This window comes from Hyla sarda, chromosome 4 (genome assembly GCF_029499605.1).
Source record: "Hyla sarda isolate aHylSar1 chromosome 4, aHylSar1.hap1, whole genome shotgun sequence".
Classification (NCBI taxonomy): Eukaryota; Metazoa; Chordata; class Amphibia; order Anura; family Hylidae; genus Hyla; species Hyla sarda.
The window spans coordinates 4,616,310-4,640,462 of NC_079192.1; the positions used below are offsets into that span (position 1 = coordinate 4,616,310).

Below are 24,153 nucleotides of genomic sequence, written 5' to 3' on the forward strand. Positions count from 1 at the left end.
TGATTGATAAATCTTTACGTTACATACACCAAAAAATCTCATAGATAATTCCCATAGGTCTGGAATATGTTTATTGTAAAATAGGTAAAAGTGCTTCATAATTTTCTTGACTTAAGATTCTAACCTGAAAAAGAAAAAAACATTGATCCATGAATTGGTCTTCTTTTTCCAGCATATCCCAGTTTCTTTATTGGTTTAAGATTTTGAGAATTTGGAGACATCTTGTCATGTAACATCACATCTTGTACATGTATCTTCACTGCAATCAAAGTAGAGGGTGTAGTCTGAATCTGGGTATGATGTTGTGCACCTGAGTCTCCACGGTTTCTCAGTGTAACATAGTCCAGCAAAAATTGCACTCATACAACAGATTTAGTGTTCTCTGAATATAACTTTTACTTCAACCGTATGTCTTCATACAAAAACTTAAAATACGGGAACAGTGTAGAGGAACACATAATATTCACCCAGTGCTCGTCACTGCTGAGGTCTACGGCATCAATTCAAATCTTGCGGCTCCAGCTGGAGCTCCGTTTCATAGTGTCCATCTGAGCCGTACCTCCTGCCTTCTTTCTGAACAGTGGACAACTGCTCACTAGGAGGTGAGGATGCAAGGTGACATTTCTCAAGCCTAATGTGAATGAACCCACCACCACTACTTATGGACCATACTCTGGCGAGATTTCATGTCTATAAAGTTAAAATCATATATAAAGTAGTCAAACATAATGGTCGATGTTATTCCCATAACTCAATATATCGGTATAGCATATATCATAAAAATACATTAAAATTGCAATTTTCATTAATACCATTCGGGGACATAGAATTTAATTTAGTCATCCAATACACCTCCATTTTTAGTAATTTCTTTTTTGTTTGTTGTTTTTTGTTCCATCAACTCCCTGAGCCACATACTTCCTCCAGCACCATCCATTTTAAGTCACATATTTGATGGTTATTCTCCAAGAAATGTTTAGGGACACTGGTTTCTCCATACTTAGTATTTTCTACACCTTTCTCCTGCATTACCTTTTTTGCCATAGTCCTAATTGCACTCTTATGTTCATTGATACGAATCTTGATAGACCTTGCTGTTTGGCCAATATACACCTTACCACACAGACACAGAGATAATTTTTTTGTGCTCCAATAAAGACTGTCATTTTTGGAATCATTGATTGTTTCAGGTGTGCTTCCATATGCATTTCTTTTTCCTTTTTTTTCCTATTCTCCAAGAAATGTCTAGCGACACTGGTTTCTCCATACTTAGTATTTTCTACACCTTTCTCCTGCGTTACCTTTAGTTTTTTGCAATGGTATTGTGAAAGGGGACAAGGCAACCCATCCAATGAAAGGAACGAAGTTCCCGATAAATTTATGGTTCACCTGTGAAGCAAAACAAGTTATATACCTCATTAAATGTCTGTGTGGTAAGGTGTATATTGGCCAAACAGCAAGGTCTATCAAGATTCGTATCAATGAACATAAGAGTGCAATTAGGACTATGGCAAAAAAGGTAATGCAGGAGAAAGGTGTAGAAAATACTAAGTATGGAGAAACCAGGGTCCCTAAACATTTCTTGGAGAATAACCATCAAATATGTGACTTAAAATGGATGGTGCTGGAGGAAGTATGTGGTTCAGGGAGTGACGAAACAAAAAATAAATTACTAAAAAGGAAGGTGTATTGGATCACTAAATTAAATTCTATGTCCCCGAATGGTATTAATGAAAATTGCAATTTTAATGTATTTTTCTGTATATGCTATACTGATGTATTGACTTCTGGGAATAACATCTACCATTTTGTTTGACTACTCTCCGCTGGGCTGTCGGAAGTGTCCGGACACTCTCACCTAGTGCGGTGAGATGTGGCGTCACAGACAGACGCCACATCTCACCGCACTAAATGAGAGTGTCCTGACACTTCCGGCACCCAGCGGAGAGCGGGGACGCGTCTAAGCACTCTGCTTACAACTAACCGTGGAGATCATGGAGGCAGATTGCCACAGACCGCAACTTCATACCATGTGTAACTGTTAGGGAAAGCCTATGTTATTTCTCCCTACAGGTTTTTAAGCTGAATAAGCTCTGAATGAGCATATACCGTAGGGATAGAAGATACATTTTTTCTTACAGGCACCCAGGTCAATTTATGTGGTATTATCATCTATCATGATAGCGGTCTGATTATTGAGCTATAATTTTCTTTTAGCTGATCTTGTGGAGCTAGAAGGAATGTGATAATCCTCTAGCCAACTATTAATTTGATCACTTTCTATACCTCCTGAGGACACCTACTCAGTACCAGCAGGTAGAAACGCGTTGTGGTTTAAACTATTATCACCCTATGGTGTGCATGTGCCACCTAGGGTGATTGGTTCTACTGGACTGGCTGGGCCCTGCAGAGGCCAGTGTAGACCAATGATACTAGTGATCCAAAAATATCATATACACATCACTAAACACTGTTATATCATTTTATTAGTATTTTGATAAATTAAAAGCTAAGTTTTATATGCACATCCCTGGCACTAAGTAACTGCCCTTTATACTTCTGTTGTATGAGTGCAATTTTAGCTGGATACATGTATCTTACCATTTATTATATGTCACTGAATTGTATTGTAAACTAATAGAACACAGTCAGTTATTTTTCCTAGCAGGGTTGTGTTCAAACAACCCAATGATTCTGCAAAGTACCATAGGACATCTGCCCATACTAGATATTAGCTCCAGCAGAGTTAGGTTCTTTTCACACCACATTTTTGTGGTATCCTGGTGGGATTTACAGCACTCCTCAGGAGCTCCTGATTAGTTCCCAGTATGAAGGGCTTTATCGTTGGCCACTCACCCAAAAAATATTCCCTCCACACACTTAGAAGTTGTTACCCACTCACAGTGAGGACTTATTTGAGGGGATAACAGACTCAGTTTCCGCTCCCAGTTGCAGACACTGCATCCTACCTTCTGCACTGACTCCAAGTCTGACCACTTGGACCCTGAGCCACTTTCCCACTCTGCAGATACTTATTGCCTCTACTGATATGCTAAGGGTCTGGCCTTCTGGCTGCCATTGTCATCATCTGCTTTCCCTGTATTACCTTAAAAACCTTATGAGGATGGAAACCCACCATTTAAGGGGGAAATAATTCACACAGGAGAGACGTCTTTTGGTATTTTAGTAGTGATGGAGAAATATCTCAGGCATCAATCTCAGGTGTGGCTCCCAAATAACAAGACCGGTCAGGAGTTACACTGAATGACCACACGTACATAAGGGTGTGAAATCAACAATGCTCTAGCTTTATTTAGGAAGCATGTATTTTTATATGAATTAAAACAAAAGGGGGACAACCCTCAGCCTAAATGTCCCTTTTTTCCCAGATATAGGGACGCAGTCAATCCAACCACAAGCAGTTCTGCACAGATGTGTGTTCTGGCATGGTGGACCATCTGTATCCTGAAACATAGATTTTACAAAACTTTGTCTGTGTTTGTTCCTTTATTCTGTTACTAAAAATTAAAGCAAATATAGTCATTCAGAAAGTCTGCAAATAATAATTGTAATTATTTTGTAGAGTTCATTTATTTTAACCATTTGATTTCCTTATCATTTCCCTCCTTTGATCACAAATCATAAATTTCCTCCATAACACCACTTGTGCTATATTCCAAGAGTATCCTAATATCTAAAAACACTATTCATGTAAAGGAGGGGAGGGAATTTGATCTAGTGATCAGTCAGTCACAGTCTTGTGACAACCCATCTTCTAAAGAATTCAAACTGATTGTTTCTGGCCTTTGGCTTTGTAACTTTTATTGTACCATTGCAGCAGATCTTGATTAGATAATATGGGAACCAATAACAAATGAGAATAAATGTGATCAATCCTATGCAATAACTATAAGATTTTAGCCAGCAGCATGAGGAGACAATATAGTGGCTGAATGACACAGCATGGAGATAGTGGCAGCATGAGGAGTCAATATAGTGGCTGAATGACAAAGCCTGGAGTTAGCGGCAGCACTAGAAAATATAGTGCCTGAATGACACAGTGTGGAGGTGGCAGCAGTATGAGGAGACCCTATAGTGTCTTAATGACACATTGTGGAGGTGGTGGCAGCATGAGGAGAACATATACTGGCTGAATGACACAGCATGGAGGTGGTGGCAACATGAGAAGTGCTGGTGTGGCACCATGGTCAATATACTCTGAGGCATCTGGAATTGGTGGGTGGAAATCCTGGCTGATACATTATTTCAAATCAAGTTTGGCTGCCCAGAAGTCCAGCAGATCTTCAAGGTGAGTTGGCATGGTCATATCAAGGTATGCCACCACCTGCTGGTTCAGGTCCAGCTCCAAGTTTACCTGCTGCTGATGAGTTGCTTCACTATGCGGGTTAAGAAAGCTACTCATCAGCGTCTGTAGACTAAGGCTGCTGATGATGGAGCTGGTACTGCTCCTGCCACCCCTCCCCTCCCCAGCAGTCATGGGAGTGGAAGGTGAGCACAGAGGGCACCTGAGTCAGACCTGTGAGATGATGGACAATGGTGCAGAGAGGCATCGGCCAACTGACTACGTAGAATCTCTCTGTAGTAGGTAAGTTTGTCCTCCCTCTCAGTGGGTGTAAAAAAGGCCCCCATTTTGTGCCGTTAGTGAGGGTCCAATAAGGTGTAGAGCCAGAAGTCATCCCGCTACCGAATGGTGACAATTCGGCAGTAACTTTGCAAGCAACTGAGCATGTATCGTGCCATTTGTGAAAGTGACTTGTAGGAACTCCCTGCCTCCATCTCCACTGCATACTGCCACAGTGTGCCTGTGTCTCTCCTTCCTCATAATCCTCTAGTTCCTCTGGCTGCTCCTGCTCCTCCTCTCCGACAACTAGAAAAACCACCCATTTCACGAAACCTAAACTGTGCTCCACTGTGGACTGTGGAATTACCACAAGAATCCAATTAAACAGGGATGAGCGATAACAATGAACCATAACTGATTAAATGAAACATTTGCACTGAGAGGCAGGGGCTGGAAACATCGGCACTGAGAGGCAGGGGCTGGAACAAGTGGTAGCTCGCCTTGTGGCGGACTGCAAGCCCAGTCTCTTCAGTTGTGACACCATATGGTCTCCCGACCCTGCTGCTGCATCCAAATGCTCTGTAGCAATGATTCTAATAGTGATGCCTGTAATCTACATGTCATACTGAATAACAGTATTATTTCACTAAAACAGCACACTCCCTTTGCGTGTTATGACAAGGCAAAGTGTTCTACTCCCCTTTTGAGGCTCTCTGTAGCCCAAAAATAGCCACAAATAAATTTGGACCGAACCGATTTTGGGGGGTAAATTCTGCTAAATGGCCTAATTTTTCCCAAAAAATTACTTCATCTCTACCACTGACAATTCACATCTGTTTGTAAGGACTATTTTATATTCAATGAAATAACATTTATTATTTCAAAATTTTGAGTTGAACTTTGCATTTACCTACTTAGACTACATCTAAAGATGGCCGCCGGATGCAAAATGGAGACTTGTGTCTCTATGGTTCATTTTGACCTGGACAAAAGGCCTGACACCTTTTTAATCCACCCAATGCTGTGTCCTCATTCACCTGGGAGCTGTATAGCACATCATTCAAAGTAATGATTGGATAACCTGGGGTCATATGTTCTTGCTGATAGCTTCAAGATATGCCTGGCTACCCTGATGTCATTTTGTGTTCCTGATAAAATTGGGTAGAGGAGACTCCATTTTCTGTTCAAAGACTCCATATTCTCGATCTAAGTGACTGCATTCTATCATTCTTGTTTTTTTTTTATATAACTCCTTACCTTTTGGACTTGAGACAATTGGTGTTTTATATTCAAGGCAACTCTTATCTTTTGTTACCACAGATGTGTTCTTGAAACAATGGCTTTTTAGATTTCAGCTTAGCTATGTATATTTGCATTTAACTTTCTGTTGACTATGCAAATTATTTACGTTTCCCTGTCTTTGTTACAATTTAAAGTTTATTGCGCATGTCATATTGAAAATCATGTATATAAGAAAATACACTTGAGAGGAGGGTCAGTCTTGTTACTGCCCTTGGCACTTGTGTCTGTGTCTTCATTTGAGTGGCAGGGTGACGTTGGGAGAGTAGGGTTACTGCAGCCCCTTACAAGCCTTCGATGCACAAATTGGGAATCAACCGACGTAAGACGACTCGATCTTTGGAGTCAAACCTAACAGTTCCCAATACGTCTTCCTTTCATTCAGGTGACAAAGCGCCAAGTGTTCTTAATCCCTTTTACTATTATTACCGCTGTTGCTAGGCTTCCGTGAGCCGTGCAGGGCAATGTTCAAAAGTTTGGCGAGCCGCTGTTTCCGCCAAGGTTAAGAGCAAAATTGGGTTCACCGGGCTCCCTTGCTCATCTCTAGCCATACATGTTTCCAAAACTTTTAAATTAAAAGAGAACTGTAGCTGGATGACAGGGGATAAGTTCTTGATTGCGGGGGGTCTGACCGCTTGCCCCCCCTCCCCCCGCGATCTCCTGTATAGGGCCGCGGCAGTCTGCAGGAATTGCTGAGACTTCAACTATTGACTTCAATGAGGATTGTGGTGGTTTTTCCACTGCGGAAATTCTGCGGCCGAAAATTTGCTGTGGACGTTCCGTACAGCCCACCCCCTTTTAAATACATAGCCGGAAACCCTCAAATAAGTATGCTCGTGTAAAGGAGCCCAAAGTCTTGTATCTTGTAGTCTTGTATGATAAGAGTCATTTCTTCCATATTTATAACACACATTATATCTACTGCCTAGATCAACATACAGGAGAACAACAGGACGGAGGTCACAGAGTTCCTTCTCTTAGGATTTCAGGTCAGTCGAGGGTTAAGACTTTTCCTGTTCTGTCTGTTCCTTGTGGTTTATTGTTTGATAATATGTTGGAATCTCCTGATCATCACCCTGGTGTCCACCAGCAGGAACCTCCACACCCCAATGTACTTCTTCATCTCAAATCTGTCCATCAGTGACATCTTGTTATCGACAGATATTGTCCCCAACCTTCTCCACATCCTACTGAATAATGGGGGGACCATGACTTTTATTGGCTGTATGGCTCAGTTTTATTTTTTCAGCGCCTCAGAAGGATTTGAATGTTTCCTCCTCACAGTGATGTCTTATGACAGATATGTGGCCATCTGTAATCCTCTTCGTTACTCCTCTATCATGACAAGTGGACATTGTGTTATACTTACCGTCATCTGTTGGTTGTCTGGATTTATTATTATTTTGACTTACACTGTAACAATAGCAACGCTAAACTTTTGTGGTTCTAATATCATTGACCATGTATTCTGTGACTTTGTTCCTTTACTAGAACTTTCCTGTTCCAACACATTCATTGTTCACTTGGAGACCTATATCATAAGTATTCCAACAATCCTCATTCCAACCATAATCATTGTTGTGTCTTATACTTATATTATTTTATCAATCCTAAGGATCTCATCCAGTATTGATAGACAGAAAGCCTTCTCCACCTGTAGCTCCCACCTTATTGTGGTCTCCATATTTTACTGGACTATATTCATTGTTTATGTTGTCCCAAGAAAAGGACACACAATGACCATGAGTAAAATCCTCTCCCTGCTATATACTGTGTTTACTCCTTTGGTCAACCCTATTATATACAGTCTGAGGAATAAAGACATTAAGAAAGCCGTAAAGGAAATACTTCATAAGCGGGTGATCTGGTAAATTAATGGTCAGAGGATATTTATTGGGGTTGTAAGATGAGGCTTTATTTATTTTTATTTTTTTAATTGGTATGATGATGCAGAACGATTATGGAAATATGTATATATATACACATATATATATATATATATATATATATATATATATATATATATAGGGGACTATGCAAAGCAGCTCTTTACATCACCTTCTCAGGCGATGTTCCCTGGTATCAGCTTAGCTCCAGTTACGGAATATAAAAAACTGATCGGGATTAATGCCAAGCCAGATTACTCCCCAAAAAGGAAGTTTCTACCCATCTTCATATAATGGGAGCGGGCAATGGATGTAAGTCCTAAAGGGGTTAAGGGAAAGGTAAAAAAAAAAGAAGGAAAAACTTAATAAAAGGCAGTACATTATTGCATACCACTTTTCCTATGTAACTTGAAAGAGTTTAGACCTTATCTTAGATCTTTTAGCCATCCACATATCTTTTCACTTTTACTATGAAAACATTTTTCCATTTTTTAATTTTCAGGACTACATTGTCAAACCAGGACCAGAGAATTAAGAGTTTAACCAAGAAGACCTTAACAAAAAATGTTTTATGTTTGTAAAATGCCACAACATCCCCCAGAATGGCCATTTATACAGAAAAGCCTGTCATACAATCATATTTTTCCTCCAATTCCTGAAATATCGGTACCCAGAACTGTTGGACCTTTGGGCAGTCCCAGATTATGTTTGTGTGCCTTCTCTTCTATCGGGAAGATTCTTCCAGCTTTATTTTCTTATTTCATATTGCACATAAACGGTCTTGCAGAACTCGGTAAGTTACATTTAGCATCAACGAATAGCAGCAATGTCTGTACTTTCATCAGTCATGGCACAACGTTTCAGGGGCGGACTCCCTTATTCATCCGCTAAGACTGCTGGGAACTAGAGCTTCTAAGTAAATCAATCACAGCTGTTACAAATTGGTATAGCGTCATAAAGTGTTAACATGCACATATAAACTGAAATTATTTCAAACCAAAAACAGCATAATATGACTTATAAAAATGCCTTAAAGCTACAATGTTCATTCATACCTTTTGGTATGAGAATTTCGAGTTCCGTGATCCAAAACATTTCTCGCTGAAGCAAGCATTTTCGATTTTGGTTTTCATTAATGTGAACAGTTACCTGTTCTATCACCTGCCACCTCAAATCAGATACTTGATGTTGATGTTCTTTAAAATGTTGAGCTACTCTTGTTTCACCATACTTGTTGGATGTAATGTCTGATTCAATTTGTTCATTTTTTTAAGTTTTTCTAATTGCAGCTTTATGTTCATTAATACAAGTTTTTATGTTCCTGGATTTCTGACCTTTGTAGCATTTGCCACAAGGGCATTTTAGCAAGTAAATTACATTCACAGAATTGCATGTAAAAAAAACCTTTAATTTGAATGTTGTGTCCCTTTGTGGGATGATGAATAACATCACCTTTGATGATACCACTACAGTTAATGCACGAGAGACAGGCAAATGTGCCATGTCTCCGTGATGCTATAAATGTTTGTCTGTCTTGCTTTTATTTATTTTTTTAAATGTCACTTTTAATTAAAAGAAAAAAAGAAAAAAAAAAAGAAAATGAAAGACTATGTTAGGCAACAATTGAGAATTTGATCAGAAAAACAGAAAAAAGAGAAAAATAGAATATTGTATGTGACCACATAAGATAAAAGAAGCAATCTTTTAAAAAGAACAATAAAAAAATATTGGGGATTATTAAAAACTGATCCTAAATATAGTACATTATTCATAAATCCCCCAATGTATGTACATAAAAAAGGAAAGTCAGTGGGTGACAAATTAATTAGAAGTGAAATTTCAAAAAAAAAAAAAAAAAGCAAGACAGACAAACATTTCTAGCATCACGGAGACATGGCACATTTGCCTCCCGTGCAATAACTGTAGTGGTATCATCAAAGGTGATGTTATTCATCATCCCACAAAGGGACACAACATTCAAATTAAAGTTTTTTTTTACATGCAATTCTGTGAATTAAATTTACTTGTTAAAATGCCCTTGTGGCAAATGCTACAAAGGTCAGACATCCAGGATCATAAAAACTCGTATTAATGAACATAGAGCTGCAATTAGAAAAACATCTACAAATTGAATCAGACATTACATCCAACAAGTATGGTGAAACAACAGTAGCACAACATTTTAAAGAACATCAACATCAAGTATCTGATTTGAGGTGGCAGGTGATAGAACAGGTAACTGTTCACATTAATGAAAACCAAAATCGAAAATGCTTGCTTCAGCGAGAAATGTTTTGGATCACGGAACTCAAAACTCTCATACCAAAAGGTATGAATGAACATTGTAGCTTTAAGGCATTTTTATGAGTCATATTATGCTGTTTTTGGTTTGAAATAATTTTAGTTTATATGTGCATGTTTACACTTTATGAATCTATACCAATTTGTAACAGCTGTAATTGACTTACTTAGAAGCTCTAGTTCCCAGCAGTCTTAGCGCAAGAATAAGGGGGTCCTCCCCTGAAACGTTGTGCCATGACTGATGAAAGTACAGACATTGCTGCTATTCGTTGCTGCTAAATGTAACTTACCGAGTCCTGCAAGACCGTTTATGTGCAAGATGAAATAAGAAAATAAAGCTGGAAGAATTTTCCCGATAAAAGTGAGTTATTGCATAATTTCACTCACGAAAAATTCTGTTTAAAATTGGCGTGCTGTTAGCATCTTAATAGCCCTACACACATGTTTAATTCAATTGGTTCAAGTGGAGTTAGTTGGAGCTCTGAATGTATGGGCTTTGTTTTCCATGTATTGAAGAAGGAACTCGATTGATTCATGGCTTTGTGCCTTCTCTTCACCACATTGTGAACATCTTGAGGTCTCTCCTCTCTTCATCTTCCAGAGGATAACAGGGAAGTCGTATAACCCCATAAGGACATGCATCGAAAATATTTGCGGCTGTGTCAAGTAACTTTGTGTACAGTGCCTTACATTTACGGTGTGGCTATGAAGAGAGCGCTGGAACAGTGCACGCTACATAGCGGGTAAGCTTCTGCTACTATCAGCAACCGAGATAATTGCGGACTTCAGCAGATCATGGCATCTCAAGGGAAAACAGAGGTTCTGGTGGGCTTATCGGACCCCTGCTGAGTAATTGCAGGGGTTCATTAGGTGCTGATGGCTGCTGGAGGTCTCTTACCTTCCTCCAGTGTCAGGATGGCCGAACTTCTTGCACAGCCTGGAAATCAAGGCTGTACAAGAAAATCGCTGATAGTACTAATTAGTACTGTGTTAAAATTATTGCTATTAATAGTCCTTTATTGGAAGTTAAAACTTGTAAAAAGAAATTGTTTAAAACATTTTTATAAAAAAAAAAACTTCCCCCAATTTAAATATAATGTTTAATTTTTTTTATGGAAAAAGTTTTTTTTTTTCCATAAAAAAATTAAACACATTTAAAAAGATGTAAAGAATAAAAAGACGCTACATAAAAAATTATTAAAAAAAGCATCAAAAAGTTACATCTAAACAACAATGGTACATAAAAAAACTACAGATAACGGTGCAAAAGATCATACCCATATACGGAAACATTTAAAAGTTATGGGAGGTAAAAAATAAGGCAATTATAAACATACTGATTGAGTTTATTTATTTATTTTTTTTAAAGCAGCACAATAATATTAAAGCGTGTAAACGGGGGTATCATTATAATCATACTGACCTGCAGAATAAAGAAAACATGTCAGTTTAACCGTAAAATTTACAGCATGACAATGAAATGCAAAAGTTGCTAAATTGCAGTTTTCTTTTCAATTTCTCTACACAAATTATCATTTTTTGTTGCGCCATACATTTTATGGTAAAATATGTGATGCCAAAGTAAAATTGGTCACGCAAAAAACAAGGCCTCATATGGGTTTGTGGATGGAAAAATAAAAGCATCATTGTCATGACTGGGAGTGGACAGGGAGAGTGAGCCCTAAACTGTCCCTGGAAACACTCTGCCTGCTTACTTACCCATCCACCCTAAATTATGGATCAACAACTTGGCCCCAGTCCCTTCCTGCGCAAAAGTGCAATGGGCATAAAGGTACACAAAAAAAACTGTACATAGTTGGGGATAGGTCTGAAACGTAATGGTAATACAAAAGCCAGAACAGATATAGTATTCATATACAAACAATGCAGAATAAAGTATACTAACATACAGTTCAGAAACTGGAAACAAGATTAACAGCAGATATAAATGAATGAACAAGACTAGATATGGAATAAGTATACAGCTGAAACCAGGAGATGCAGAGGATGAACAGATGATCTGAATGTCAAACACTAAACAGGTCAGGAAACATAGAGTTCACACTGGACACTGAACAAAGAACCGGATGAGTCTGAACTCCACAAAAGCCAAACTCCAAAACATGGAGGAATATGGGTCTAGACTCTAAACAGGAATACTAAATACTGAGCATGGGTACAAGCACAAGACTAACAGTGTGAACACAGACTAAGATATAGAAAGGTTAGAGCAGAACGGACATACACAAAGCTAAAAGCCAACAAATGTACTAAAACCAAGCAGGCTAAAATCTATATCATAACAGGAAACAACCATGGTAAAACAGTCATAGTCAGAGTAGAACTAATCATCAGCCCAGAGTAACAGCAGAGCTCGGGTTTTAAAACCACACCCAAGCTGTGATAGGGTGGAAGCATTAACTCTTCCAACCCTAGGAAGTATTAGCACAGAAACTGTTCAGACATGAAAATAAAGACTGAACAGGACCAAAAACAGAAAAATGCAAAAACACAGAAATGGGCATTACAGTTATTGGCTCTTAGAAGGAAGGAAAACATGAAAATATGAAAATTAAATTGTCTGTGTCTTTAACCTCTTCAGGACGCTGGGCGTATGCATACGCCCTGCATCCTGAGTCCTTAAGGACGTGGGGCGTATGCAAACGCCCGTGGGAATTCCGGTCCCCGCCGCTAGCCGGTTGGGGACCGGATCGGGATGCCTGCTGAAATCATTCAGCAGGCATCCCTGCTCATCACCGAGGGGGGTCCTGAGACCCCCCCCCATGTCGGCGATCGCAGAAAATTGCATGTCAATTCAGACATGCGATGTTCTGCTATTCTGGGCTGATCGGGTCTCTGGTGACCCAATCACCCGGAAAATATGGATGTTCGGAGCTGTCAGTGACAGCCCCGATCAGCCTGAGGGCTAGGAGCGAGGTCGCAGTGCTGCAATCTCCTCCTATCCCCTGATTCTTACCAATGGCAGTGCAGGACAGTGGGTTGCCATGGCAACCCCCGTTCTGCCCACCCCTGGATGTCATGGGGAACAAGGGGAGAAGAAGGAGGCCGGTACCTGGAGGAGAAGATGCCTGGGGACCCCACGATCGTCACTGAAGACAGGCACAGGTAGGGAAACCACTTTGGGGAGGGGGAAATGAAAGTGAAAGTAAAGTTATCTTTACTGTGGCAACCACTAGGAAGGCCACACTGCAACTCCCAGCATGCCCAGACAGCCAAAGGTTGTCTGGGCATGCTGGGAGTTGTAGTTTTGCAACATTTGGAGGGTCACAGTTTGGAGACCACTGTTACAGTGGTGCCCAAACGGTAGCCCTCCAGATGTTGCCAAACTACAACTCTCAGCATGCCTAGACTGCCCAGGCATGCTGGGAGTTGTAGTTCTGTAACATCTGTCCCTTCAGATTTTGCAATTTTCATGACATTTTTGAAAATTGCTGCTCTACTTTGAAGCCCTCAAATTTTTTCAAAAACCTAAAATATGTCCATTTTATGATGCCAACATAAAGTGGACATATTGTATTTGTGAATAAAAATAAAATGTATTGAGAATATCCATTTCCCTTACAAGCAGAGAGCTTCAAAGTTCGAAAAATGCAACATTTTCAAAATTTTCATGAAATTTTGGCATTTTTCACCAAAAAAGGATGCAAGTAACGCCGAAAATTTACCACCAATATAAAGTAGAATATGTCATGAAAAAACAATCTCAGAATCAGAATATTCGGTAAAAGCATTTTCAAGTTAATAATTCGCAAAGTGGTCAGAATTGCGAAAAAGGACTTAAGGTGAAAAAGGGCTGCGTCCTTAAGGGGTTAAAGGAGATATCCATGATTAAAAAATGTATCCCCTATCCTAAGGATAGGGGATTCGTTTTAGATTGCGGGGCCTCCGACCACTGGGACCCCCTGCGATCTCCCGTACAGGGCACCGTCAGCCCTTGAGAAGGGGACTTGTCAACTCCCGCATGAAGCGGCGGCTGACACGTCTCCTCAATAAAACTCTATGGCAGAGCCGGAGCGCTGCCTTCGCCAATCTTTGGCTCTGTCATAGCGCTGCATTGAGAGGGCATGTCGGCAGCCGCTTCGTGAGGTGGTCGACACACGCTCTCTGGCCGGAGAGTCGGGACCCCGTACGGGAGATCGTGGGGGTCCCAGCGGTCGGACCCCCCATGATCTGAAACCTTTCCCCTATTTTTAGGATAGGGGTTACATTTTTTTATCCTGGATATCTCCTTTAAGGGGTTAAAGGATGTATAACTCTTAGTTTTTATAAATTGATTCATCCTGTTACAGTAAAACAATTTAACCCCTTTGGTGATCCATAATGAATTTAATCCATAATAGTGCCTCTAAGGGTGTATGGAGCGGGCTCCTGACTCAACTACCCTCTCCATACCCGGCATCCCCCCATTGAATTCAGTAGCTGGGGGCCAGCTATTAACGCTTTAAATTTTGTATCTCCTGGCCTTGGTGCTATTGCGGCAAGGAGATCCATTGTTCTGGCAGCCAGAGCTGTTACCTAAGCCTTCATGTCTGCCGATCTGCAGATTTAATGGATCAATATATATATATATATATATATATATATATATATATATATGTACAAACACAGTATCTCCCATAAGTAAATCCACTCCATATATATATATATATATATATATATATATATATATATATATATGTATGTACATATACTACAGTACAGCAGGTGTGTTCAATTTTGGTGTAATTGCTCTCATACTCTCTAATACTGGTCACTAGAAGTTCAACATGGCACCTCATGGCAAAGATCTCTGAGGAACTGAAAAAAAATAATTGTTGTTCTTCATAAAGCCTTGGCAATAAAAGGATTGCCAAAACAATAAAACTGAGCTGCAGCATGGTGGGAAAGACCATACAGCAGTTTCACAGCACATGCTCCACTCAGAACATGCCTCACCATGGCGAACAAAGAAGTTGAGTGCACAAGCTCAGCGTCATATCTAGAGGTCTTCTTTGGGAAATAGACGTATGAGTGCTGCTAGCATTGCTGCAGAGGATGAAGGTGTGTGTGTGTGTGGGGGGGGGGGGGTGGGGTCAGCCTGTCAGTGCTCAGACCATACACCGAACACTACATCAAATTGGTCTGCATGGCTGTCATCCCAGAAGGAAGCAGATCAAGGACAGGGAATGCTGGAACCACAACCTTTGGTCCAATAAGACCAATATAAAATGATTTGGTTCTGATAGTGTCATGCGTGTGTAGCAACAACCATGCGAGGAGTATAAAGACAAGTGTGTCCTGCCTATAGTCTAGCATGGTGGTGGAGTGTCATAGTCTGGGCCTTTATGAGTGCTCCCGACACTGGGGAGCTACAGTTCATTGAGGGAACCATGAATGCCAACATGTACTGTGACATACTGAAGACGAGCATGATCCCCTCCCTCCAGAGACTGGGCCACAGGGCAGTATTCACACATGATACAGAAACCAAACACCTGCAAGACCACCACTACCTGGTAAATAAGCTGAGGGTAAAGGTAATGGAAGGGTATGTATCCAGACCTAAACCTTATTGAGCATCTAACATCCACTCTAACATCCACCCGCTCTGTGATATCATCATGGAGGATAAAGAGGACTACAGGGACAACCTGTGAAGCTCTGGTGAAATCAATGTCCAAAAGGCATAAAGTGGTGCTGGAGAATAATGGGGCCACACAAAATATAGAAACTTTGGGCCCAATTTGGACATTTCCACTTAGAAGTGTCCTCACTTCTGTTACCAAGGTTTAGATATTAATGAATGTGTTGAGTTATTTGGGGGGGGGGGGGCACAACATGAAACACTGATGTACAGGCGTGCACTCCCCACTTTACATTACGCAGTGGGTCATTTCTTCAGTGTTGTCACATGAAAAGATAGAAGAAAAGACTTATAAAAAAGTGAGGGGTGGAGTCACTTATGAGAGATAATGTATATAATGTGAGGGGTGGAGTCACATATATGAGATTTTATATAAATATATCTATATATATATATATATATATATATATATATGGAGTTGACTTACTTATGGGAGATACTGTATATAATGTGAGGAGTGGAGTCACATATGTGAGATTATATATATATATATATATATATATATATATATATATATATATATATATAAGGGGTAGATTCACTTATGGGAGATACTGTAGGTGGTGAATTGATCTGTATAAGCTGTCTAATGTCCCTTTGGAGACTAATAAGGTGTAACAAAAACAACAACAACAACAGTGTTAACCCTTTCATAAAATTCGGAGAACCACCTTTTTTTCCAATTTTTCAATAAAAGAGTGTAAACAGAAATAAACATAAAAATATTTGGTATCACCACGAGTGGAAATTTCCAAAATATTTTAATACATTAATGAAACTACATGGTGAATAGAATAAACATATAAAATACCAAACACCAGAATTACAGGTATTTTGATAACATCAGATTCCATAAAATATAGAATGAAAAGCTATCACAATGTCTGATCAATACCTACATGATACTGATAAAAACTGCAGATTAGGGATGAGCAGATCGCATCTGACAAATCTGCCGATTCTGAATTCATTACGAATTTCAGGAAAAATTTGATTAGCAACAAATGCAAATATCGCCGTGATTCAATCGCATGAAACACTTCATTAAACTCTATTTAGTGCGGTCCAGGCTCCAGGGCATCTAAAATGGTGGATCCATATGTCAGGACATGGGGCAAGGAATCCTGTGAAGGCGGGAACAGCGGTAGGCGGGATGACCCTGAATCACATGCAGCATGCAGCCTATCAGCAGCCAGTCACCCCTGTAATGTCAAAGCCCTATATAATCGGAGCCATATTGTGGCCAGTCACTTCAGCCTTTCATTGCAGAGAGATAGATAGGGACCGACAGTGCTGTGTGTTGGCAAGAAAAGCATTTTTCCAGCAGCGATTCACCTTCTAGTCACATCAGTGTTCTGTTGCACAGACAGAGGCAAAGAGAGCAGTGTGTGTTACACAGAAAAGCATCCTTACTGCAGCGATTGACCTCCCAGTCACTACAGTGTTCCATTACAGAGATGGGCAGAGAGCAGTGTGTTGCACAGAACAGCAGTGATTCAGCTCAAGCACAACCCCTATCTAGAAGCACTGATAGGGAAAGAAGTGAGATTGAGAGAGAGAGGGTACTACTGGTGTTGTGCACAAATACTTTTTTAAGCGTACTGTAGCACATTGTCCTCACCTCATAAGTGCATACCACATACGTACATCTAAGTGGTTTACTACTTTGTTCCTGTTAAAGTCTCAAGGACCGAGATACTGTGATTGGCCAGCCAAAAGTACTCACCGGCTGGTGTTATACACAAATACTTATTTTAAGCGTAGTGGAGCATATTGTACTCCCTTCATATACCCATTATACGCTCTAAGTGTGTCAGGCAGTGAAGTGTGGTCTCAAATGACTGGAGGTGGTCAACCCCAAACGCAGTTGTGCATTTATACTGGGGGAGCAGATCCTGCCATTGTAGTCCGTTGCTAGGGGCGATCCCCAGCGTAAAAATGCATAGAATGGAGGATGCCTGCAGTGGACTACAAGTGCCACAATAGAATCCTACACCAGATAGACAGTGTGAATTTGTAACAATTAGAATAATTCAATACAGGAATTTAGGTGCACTACTGTGGTAGATGTATACAATGACATTGGCTATCCCTCAACACTGATGTTAAAATTGAAACATTCGCCAGTATATCCTTATATGAAGGACATACCAGAGCCCGCACACCGAGGTTTCTCAAATGGCGCGGGACTTAACGCTAAACCTACCTGTGCATGATAAGTAGTGTTGAGCGGCATAAGCCATATTCGAATTTGCGAATATTCGCGAATATATGTACGAATATTTGTCATATATTCGCGAATATTCGCATATTCATAATGTTCTCGTTTTATTTTCGCATATGCGAAAATGCGCATATGTGAAAATTTTCATATGCGAAAATTAGCATATACGAAAATTAACATAAATGGAAATCCGCATATGCGAACATTAGTATATGCAAATTTTCGTATATGCGAAAATTCGCACACCAGTCTCATACAGTAGTATTAGAGCCTTCTTTACACCACACAAGCTGGAAGCAGAGAGGGGTGATCACTGTGATGTGTACTGTGAAAAAAAAACAACAAAAAAACGAATATTCGTAATTACGAATATATAGTGCTATATTCGCGAAAATTCGTGAAGTTGCGAATATGCGATATTTGCGAATAAAATTTGTATTGCGAATATTCGCGAGCAACACTAGTGATAAGCAAAACAGCGGCCAGTGGGCAATTAAGGCAGCATTAGGCTGACTCACAGCGTCCTCCCAGGTACACCTCCTGCGTGGCTAAGCACACATACAATGGGAGGAGGGAGGCAGACTGCAAGCCTCACCTAAGTTGGCTAATATAGGTGCATGGCCTCACAGGTGCTACCTTAATGCTGCCTGGAAGATGTTCAAGGCACATTACATATGGAGTTTACACACCTCCAAGTAAACTCCATATGTAATGTGCCTTGAACATCTTCCAGACAGCATTAAGGTAGCACCTGTGAGGCCATGCACCTATATTAGCCAACTTAGGTGGGGCTTGCAGCCTGCCTCCCTCCTCCCATTGTACGTGTGCTTAGCCACACTGGAGGTTACCTGGGAGGAGGCTGTGAGTTGGCCTAATGCTGCCGTAATTGCCCACTGGCCCCTGTTTTGCTTATCACGCACAGGTAGGTTTAGCGTTAGGTCCCGTGCCATTTGAGTAACCTTGGCGTTGGTGTGCAGGCTCCGGTATGTCCTTCATATAAGGATACACTGGCGAATGTCTAAATTTTAACATGAGTGTTGAGGGATAGCCAATGTCATTGTATACATCTACCACAGTAGTGCACCTAAATTTCTATATTGTATTATTCTAATTGTTACACATCCACACCGTCTATCTGGTGAAGGATTCTATTGTGGCACTTGTAGTCCGCTGCAGGCATCCTCCATTGTATGCATTTTTATGCTGGGGATCGCCCCTAGCAACAAACTACAAGGACAGAATCTGCTCCCCCAGTATAAATGCACAACCACATTTGGGGTTGAGCACCTCCAGCCATTTGAGACCATTTTTTTTGTTGCAGGCAGTGAAGTGCCAGGATGTGCTGAGAGGAGTGGCAGAGGCCTAAATTTATCAGGCAAAGGTAGCAGCAGACTAGCAGGAGTTGCAGCGAGAGGCCAGATCTCCAAGTATCAGCTAGCGGTTGTGTCTCGACCCGCAACCCATCAGCCGTTATCGATTGGTTAACACGGTCATCCACTTCATCACAAATGACTTCTGACACCCCCTGCCAACAGTTGCTGGGATCCTTTAGACACAGCCCTCAGTTGGCATGGCCCGGGAGCAGTCCCTGTCCTCCCATTCCCTCTGTCCTCTGCTGTTCCCTCCCCCACAGAAGAATCTTATGCTATGGGTTCAGCTCCACTATTCACTGAGGAAGATCTAATAGAGGACAGTCAGCAGCTACTGCCCAGCCAAGAAGTGGAGGAGACATCCGCCGCTTCCTCTGCTAGGCGGGTAAGTAGTGATGCAGAGAGTGATGTGGGAGGCGGTGTTGCCAGCATTTAGGTTCCTGAAGCAGACACTGTTGAGGAACCTGAGGAGGACATCAGTGACGTGGAGACACAACTCCATGAAGATGATGAAGCTGACCGCACTTGGGAGCCGGGTGGCTTCATCATCATAAGGAGAAGAGGGTTGCAGGTTTCCATGAGGCAGCAGCTGAGCCAGCAGGGTAGTAGCTTTAAAGGATAAAGGAGAAAGTTACCGTTCTCAAGCTTGTCACGATTCGGCTGGCAGGAGGTGGATCCTCTGTGCCAGAGAGGGATTGGCGTGGACCGTGCTAGTGGACCGGTTCTAAGTTACTACTGGTATTCACCAGAGCCCGCCGCAAAGCGGGATGGTCTTGCAGCGGCGGTAGTAACCAGGTCGTATCCACTAGCAACGGCTCAACCTCTCTGACTGCTGAAGATAGGCGCGGTACAAAGGAGTAGACAAGAGCAAGGTCGGACGTAGCAGAAGGTCGGGGCAGGCAGCAAGGATCGTAGTCAGGGGCAACGGCAGGAGGTCTGGAACACAGGCTAGGAACACACAAGGAAACGCTTTCACTGGCACAATGGCAACAAGATGCGGCGAGGGAGTGCAGGGGAAGTGAGGTATACATAGGGAGTGCACAGGTGAACACACTAATTAGACCAACTGCGCCAATCAGTGGCGCAGTGGCCCTTTAAATCGCAGAGACCCGGCGCGCGCGCGCCCTAGGGAGCGGGGCCGCGCGCGCCGGGACAGGACCGACGGAGAGCGAGTCAGGTACGGGAGCCGGGGTGCGCATCGCGAGCGGGCGCCACCCGCATCGCGAATCGCATCCCGGCTGGGGGCGGTATCGCAGCGCACTCGGTCAGTAGATCTGACCGAGGCGCTGCAGTAGTGAGGGTGTTGCGAGCGCTCCGGGGAGGAGTGGGGACCCGGAGCGCTCGGCGTAACAGTACCCCCCCCCCCCCTTGGGTCTCCCCCTCTTCTTGGAGCCTGAGAACCTGAGGGCCAGACTTTTGTCTAGGATGTTGTCCTCAGGTTCCCAGGATCTCTCTTCAGGACCACAGCCCTCCCAATCAACCAAAAAAAATTTTTTCCCTCTGACCGTCTTGGAGGCCAGTATCTCCTTCACGGAGAAGATGTCAGAAGAACCGGAAACAGGAGTGGGAGAAACAAGTTTGGGAGAGAAACGGTTGATGATGAGTGGTTTAAGGAGAGAGACATGAAAGGCATTGGGAATACGAAGAGAAGGAGGAAGAAGAAGTTTGTAAGAGACAGGATTAATTTGGCACAAGACTTTGAAAGGACCCAGATAGCGTGGTCCCAGTTTGTAACTGGGGACACGAAAGCGGACATATTTAGCGGAGAGCCATACCTTGTCTCCGGGAGCAAAAATGGGGGGAGCTCTTCTTTTCTTATCGGCAAACTTTTTCATGCGAGATGAAGCCTGTAAAAGAGAATTTTGGGTCTCTTTCCATATGGTGGAAAGATCACGAGTCACTTCATCCACAGCGGGCAAACCAGAGGGCAAGGGAATAGGGAGGGGGGGAAGAGGGTGACGGCCGTACACCACGAAAAATGGGGATTTAGCAGAAGATTCAGAGACTCTGAAGTTGTACGAGAATTCGGCCCAAGGTAGAAGATCTGCCCAGTCATCCTGGCGGGAGGAAACAAAATGCCGTAAATAGTCACCCAGGACCTGGTTAATTCTTTCTACTTGCCCATTGGATTGAGGATGATAAGCAGAAGAGAAGTTTAATTTAGTCTTGAGTTGTTTACAGAGAGCCCTCCAGAATTTTGACACGAATTGGACACCTCTATCCGAGACGATCTGCGTGGGCAAACCGTGAAGACGAAAAATGTGTACAAAAAATTGTTTTGCCAACTGAGGCGCTGAAGGAAGACCAGGAAGAGGAATAAAATGTGCCATCTTGGAAAATCGATCAACGACCACCCAAACAACAGTGTTGCCACGGGATGGGGGTAGGTCTGTAATAAAGTCCATACCAATCAGAGACCAAGGCTGTTCGGGGACAGGCAGAGGATGAAGAAGACCAGCAGGCTTCTGGCGAGGAGTCTTATCCCGGGCACAGACAGTACAGGCCCGCACAAAATCAACAACATCCGTCTCCAGAGTCGGCCACCAATAGAAACGAGAGATGAGTTGCAAGGACTTTTTGATGCCCGCATGGCCTGCGAGGTGGGAGGAGTGACCCCATTTGAGAATCCCGAGACGTTGGCGTGGAGAAACGAAGGTCTTCCCTGGAGGAGTTTGCCTGATGGAGGCTGGAGAAGTGGAGATCAGACAGTCAGGAGGAATGATGTGTTGCGGAGAGACCTCTACTTCCGAGGCATCCGAGGAACGAGAGAGAGCATCGGCCCTAATGTTCTTGTCGGCAGGGCGAAAATGAATTTCAAAGTTAAAAAGGGCAAAGAACAACGACCACCTGGCCTGGCGAGGATTCAGCCGTTGGGCAGACTGGAGATAGGAGAGATTCTTGTGATCGGTGTAAATGATAACTGGAAATTTTGATCCCTCCAGCAGATGCCTCCATTCCTCAAGTGCCAATTTAATGGCCAGTAGTTCTCGATCCCCGATGGAGTAGTTCCTCTCCGCCGGAGAGAAGGTCCTAGAAAAAAAACCACAAGTAACAGCATGCCCGGAAGAATTTTTTTGTAGAAGGACCGCTCCAGCTCCCACTGAGGAGGCAGCAACCTCCAATAGGAAGGGTTTAGATGGGTCAGGTCTGGAGAGCACGGGAGCAGAAGAAAAGGCAGACTTGAGCCATTTAAATGCGTCTTCCGCTTGGGGAGACCAGGACTTAGGATTGGCATTCTTCTTGGTTAAAGCCACGATAGGAGCCACAATAGTGGAAAAATGTGGAATAAATTGTCTGTAATAATTGGCGAACCCCAAAAAACGTTGGATAGCACGGAGTCCGGAGGGGCGTGGCCAATCTAAGACGGCAGAGAGTTTATCTGGGTCCATTTGTAGTCCCTGGCCAGAGACCAAGTATCCTAGGAAAGGAAGAGATTGACATTCAAACAGACATTTCTCCATTTTGGCATAGAGTTTATTGTCTTGAAGTCTCTGAAGAACCATGCGGACATGCTGGCGATGTTCTTCTAAGTTGGCAGAAAAAATCAGAATATCGTCCAGATACACAACAACACAGGAATATAAGAGATCACGAAAAATTTCATTAACAAAGTCTTGGAAGACGGCAGGGGCGTTGCACAGGCCAAAGGCCATGACCAGATACTCAAAGTGTCCATCTCTGGTGTTAAATGCAGTCTTCCATTCGTCCCCCTCCCTGATGCGGATGAGATTATATGCACCTCTTAAGTCCAGTTTGGTAAAGATGTGGGCACCTTGAAGGCGATCAAAGAGTTCAGAGATAAGAGGTAGGGGGTAGCGGTTCTTTACCGTGATTTTATTAAGTCCGCGGTAATCAATGCAAGGACGTAGGGAGCCATCTTTTTTGGACACAAAGAAAAATCCAGCTCCGGCAGGAGAGGAGGATTTGCGGATAAACCCCTTTTTTAAATTTTCCTGGATGTATTCAGACATAGCAAGAGTCACTGGGGCGGACAGAGGATAAATTCTGCCCCGGGGTGGAGTAGTGCCCGGGAGGAGGTCAATAGGACAGTCATAAGGCCTGTGAGGAGGTAAAGTCTCAGCTTGCTTTTTGCAAAATACGTCAGCATAGTCCATATAAGCCTTAGGAAGACCGGTTACAGGGGGAACCACAGGGTCACGGCAAGGAGTACTGGGAACCGGTTTAAGACAGTCCTTGAAACAAGAAGTACCCCAGCTCTTGATCTCTCCTGTGGACCAATCAAGGGTTGGGGAATGGCGTTGAAGCCACGGTAGTCCAAGGAGAATTTCGGAAGTGCAATTGGAGAGGACCAAAAACTCAATTTTTTCGTGATGAGGTCCGATGCACATTAGGAGGGGCTCCGTGCGGTAACGCACGGTACAGTCCAATCTTTCATTGTTAACACAATTGATGTAGAGGGGTCTGGCGAGACTGGTCACCGGGATGTTGAACCTGTTGATGAGAGAGGCCAAAATAAAATTTCCTGCAGATCCGGAATCCAAGAAGGCCATAGTAGAGAAGGAGAAGGTAGAGGCAGATATCCGCACAGGCACAGTAAGGCGTGGAGAAGCAGAGTTGACATCAAGAACTGTCTCACCTTTGTGCGGAGTCAGCGTACGTCTTTCCAGGCGGGGAGGACGGATAGGACAATCCTTCAGGAAGTGTTCGGTACCGGCACAGTACAGGCAAAGATTCTCCATGCGGCGTCGTGTCCTCTCTTGAGGTGTCAAGCGAGACCGGTCAACTTGCATAGCCTCCACGGCGGGAGGCACAGGAACGGATTGCAGAGGACCAGAGGAGAGAGGAGCCGGGGAGAAAAAACGCCTCGTGCGAACAAAGTCCATATC

At 42.6% G+C, this 24,153-nt stretch overlaps 2 protein-coding genes across 2 annotated transcripts in view; both read left to right on the top strand.

Moving 5' to 3' along the window:
- The first annotated feature begins 1,507 nt into the window (after positions 1-1,507).
- Positions 1,508-9,132, top strand: LOC130366720 (olfactory receptor 1020-like). Its single transcript, XM_056569042.1, has 3 exons — positions 1,508-1,633; positions 6,811-7,748; positions 9,057-9,132. The coding sequence occupies exons 1-3, from the start codon at positions 1,508-1,510 to the stop codon at positions 9,130-9,132; spliced, it is 1,140 nt and encodes a 379-aa protein (XP_056425017.1).
- A 726-nt stretch (positions 9,133-9,858) lies between these two features.
- LOC130366721 (olfactory receptor 1020-like) overlaps positions 9,859-24,153 on the top strand; it is a 51,645-nt gene continuing 37,350 nt past the window's right edge. The window contains exon 1 of the mRNA XM_056569043.1: positions 9,859-10,002. Within this exon, the coding sequence (XP_056425018.1) occupies positions 9,859-10,002 (144 nt within the window). The remainder of the gene's footprint in view (positions 10,003-24,153) is intronic.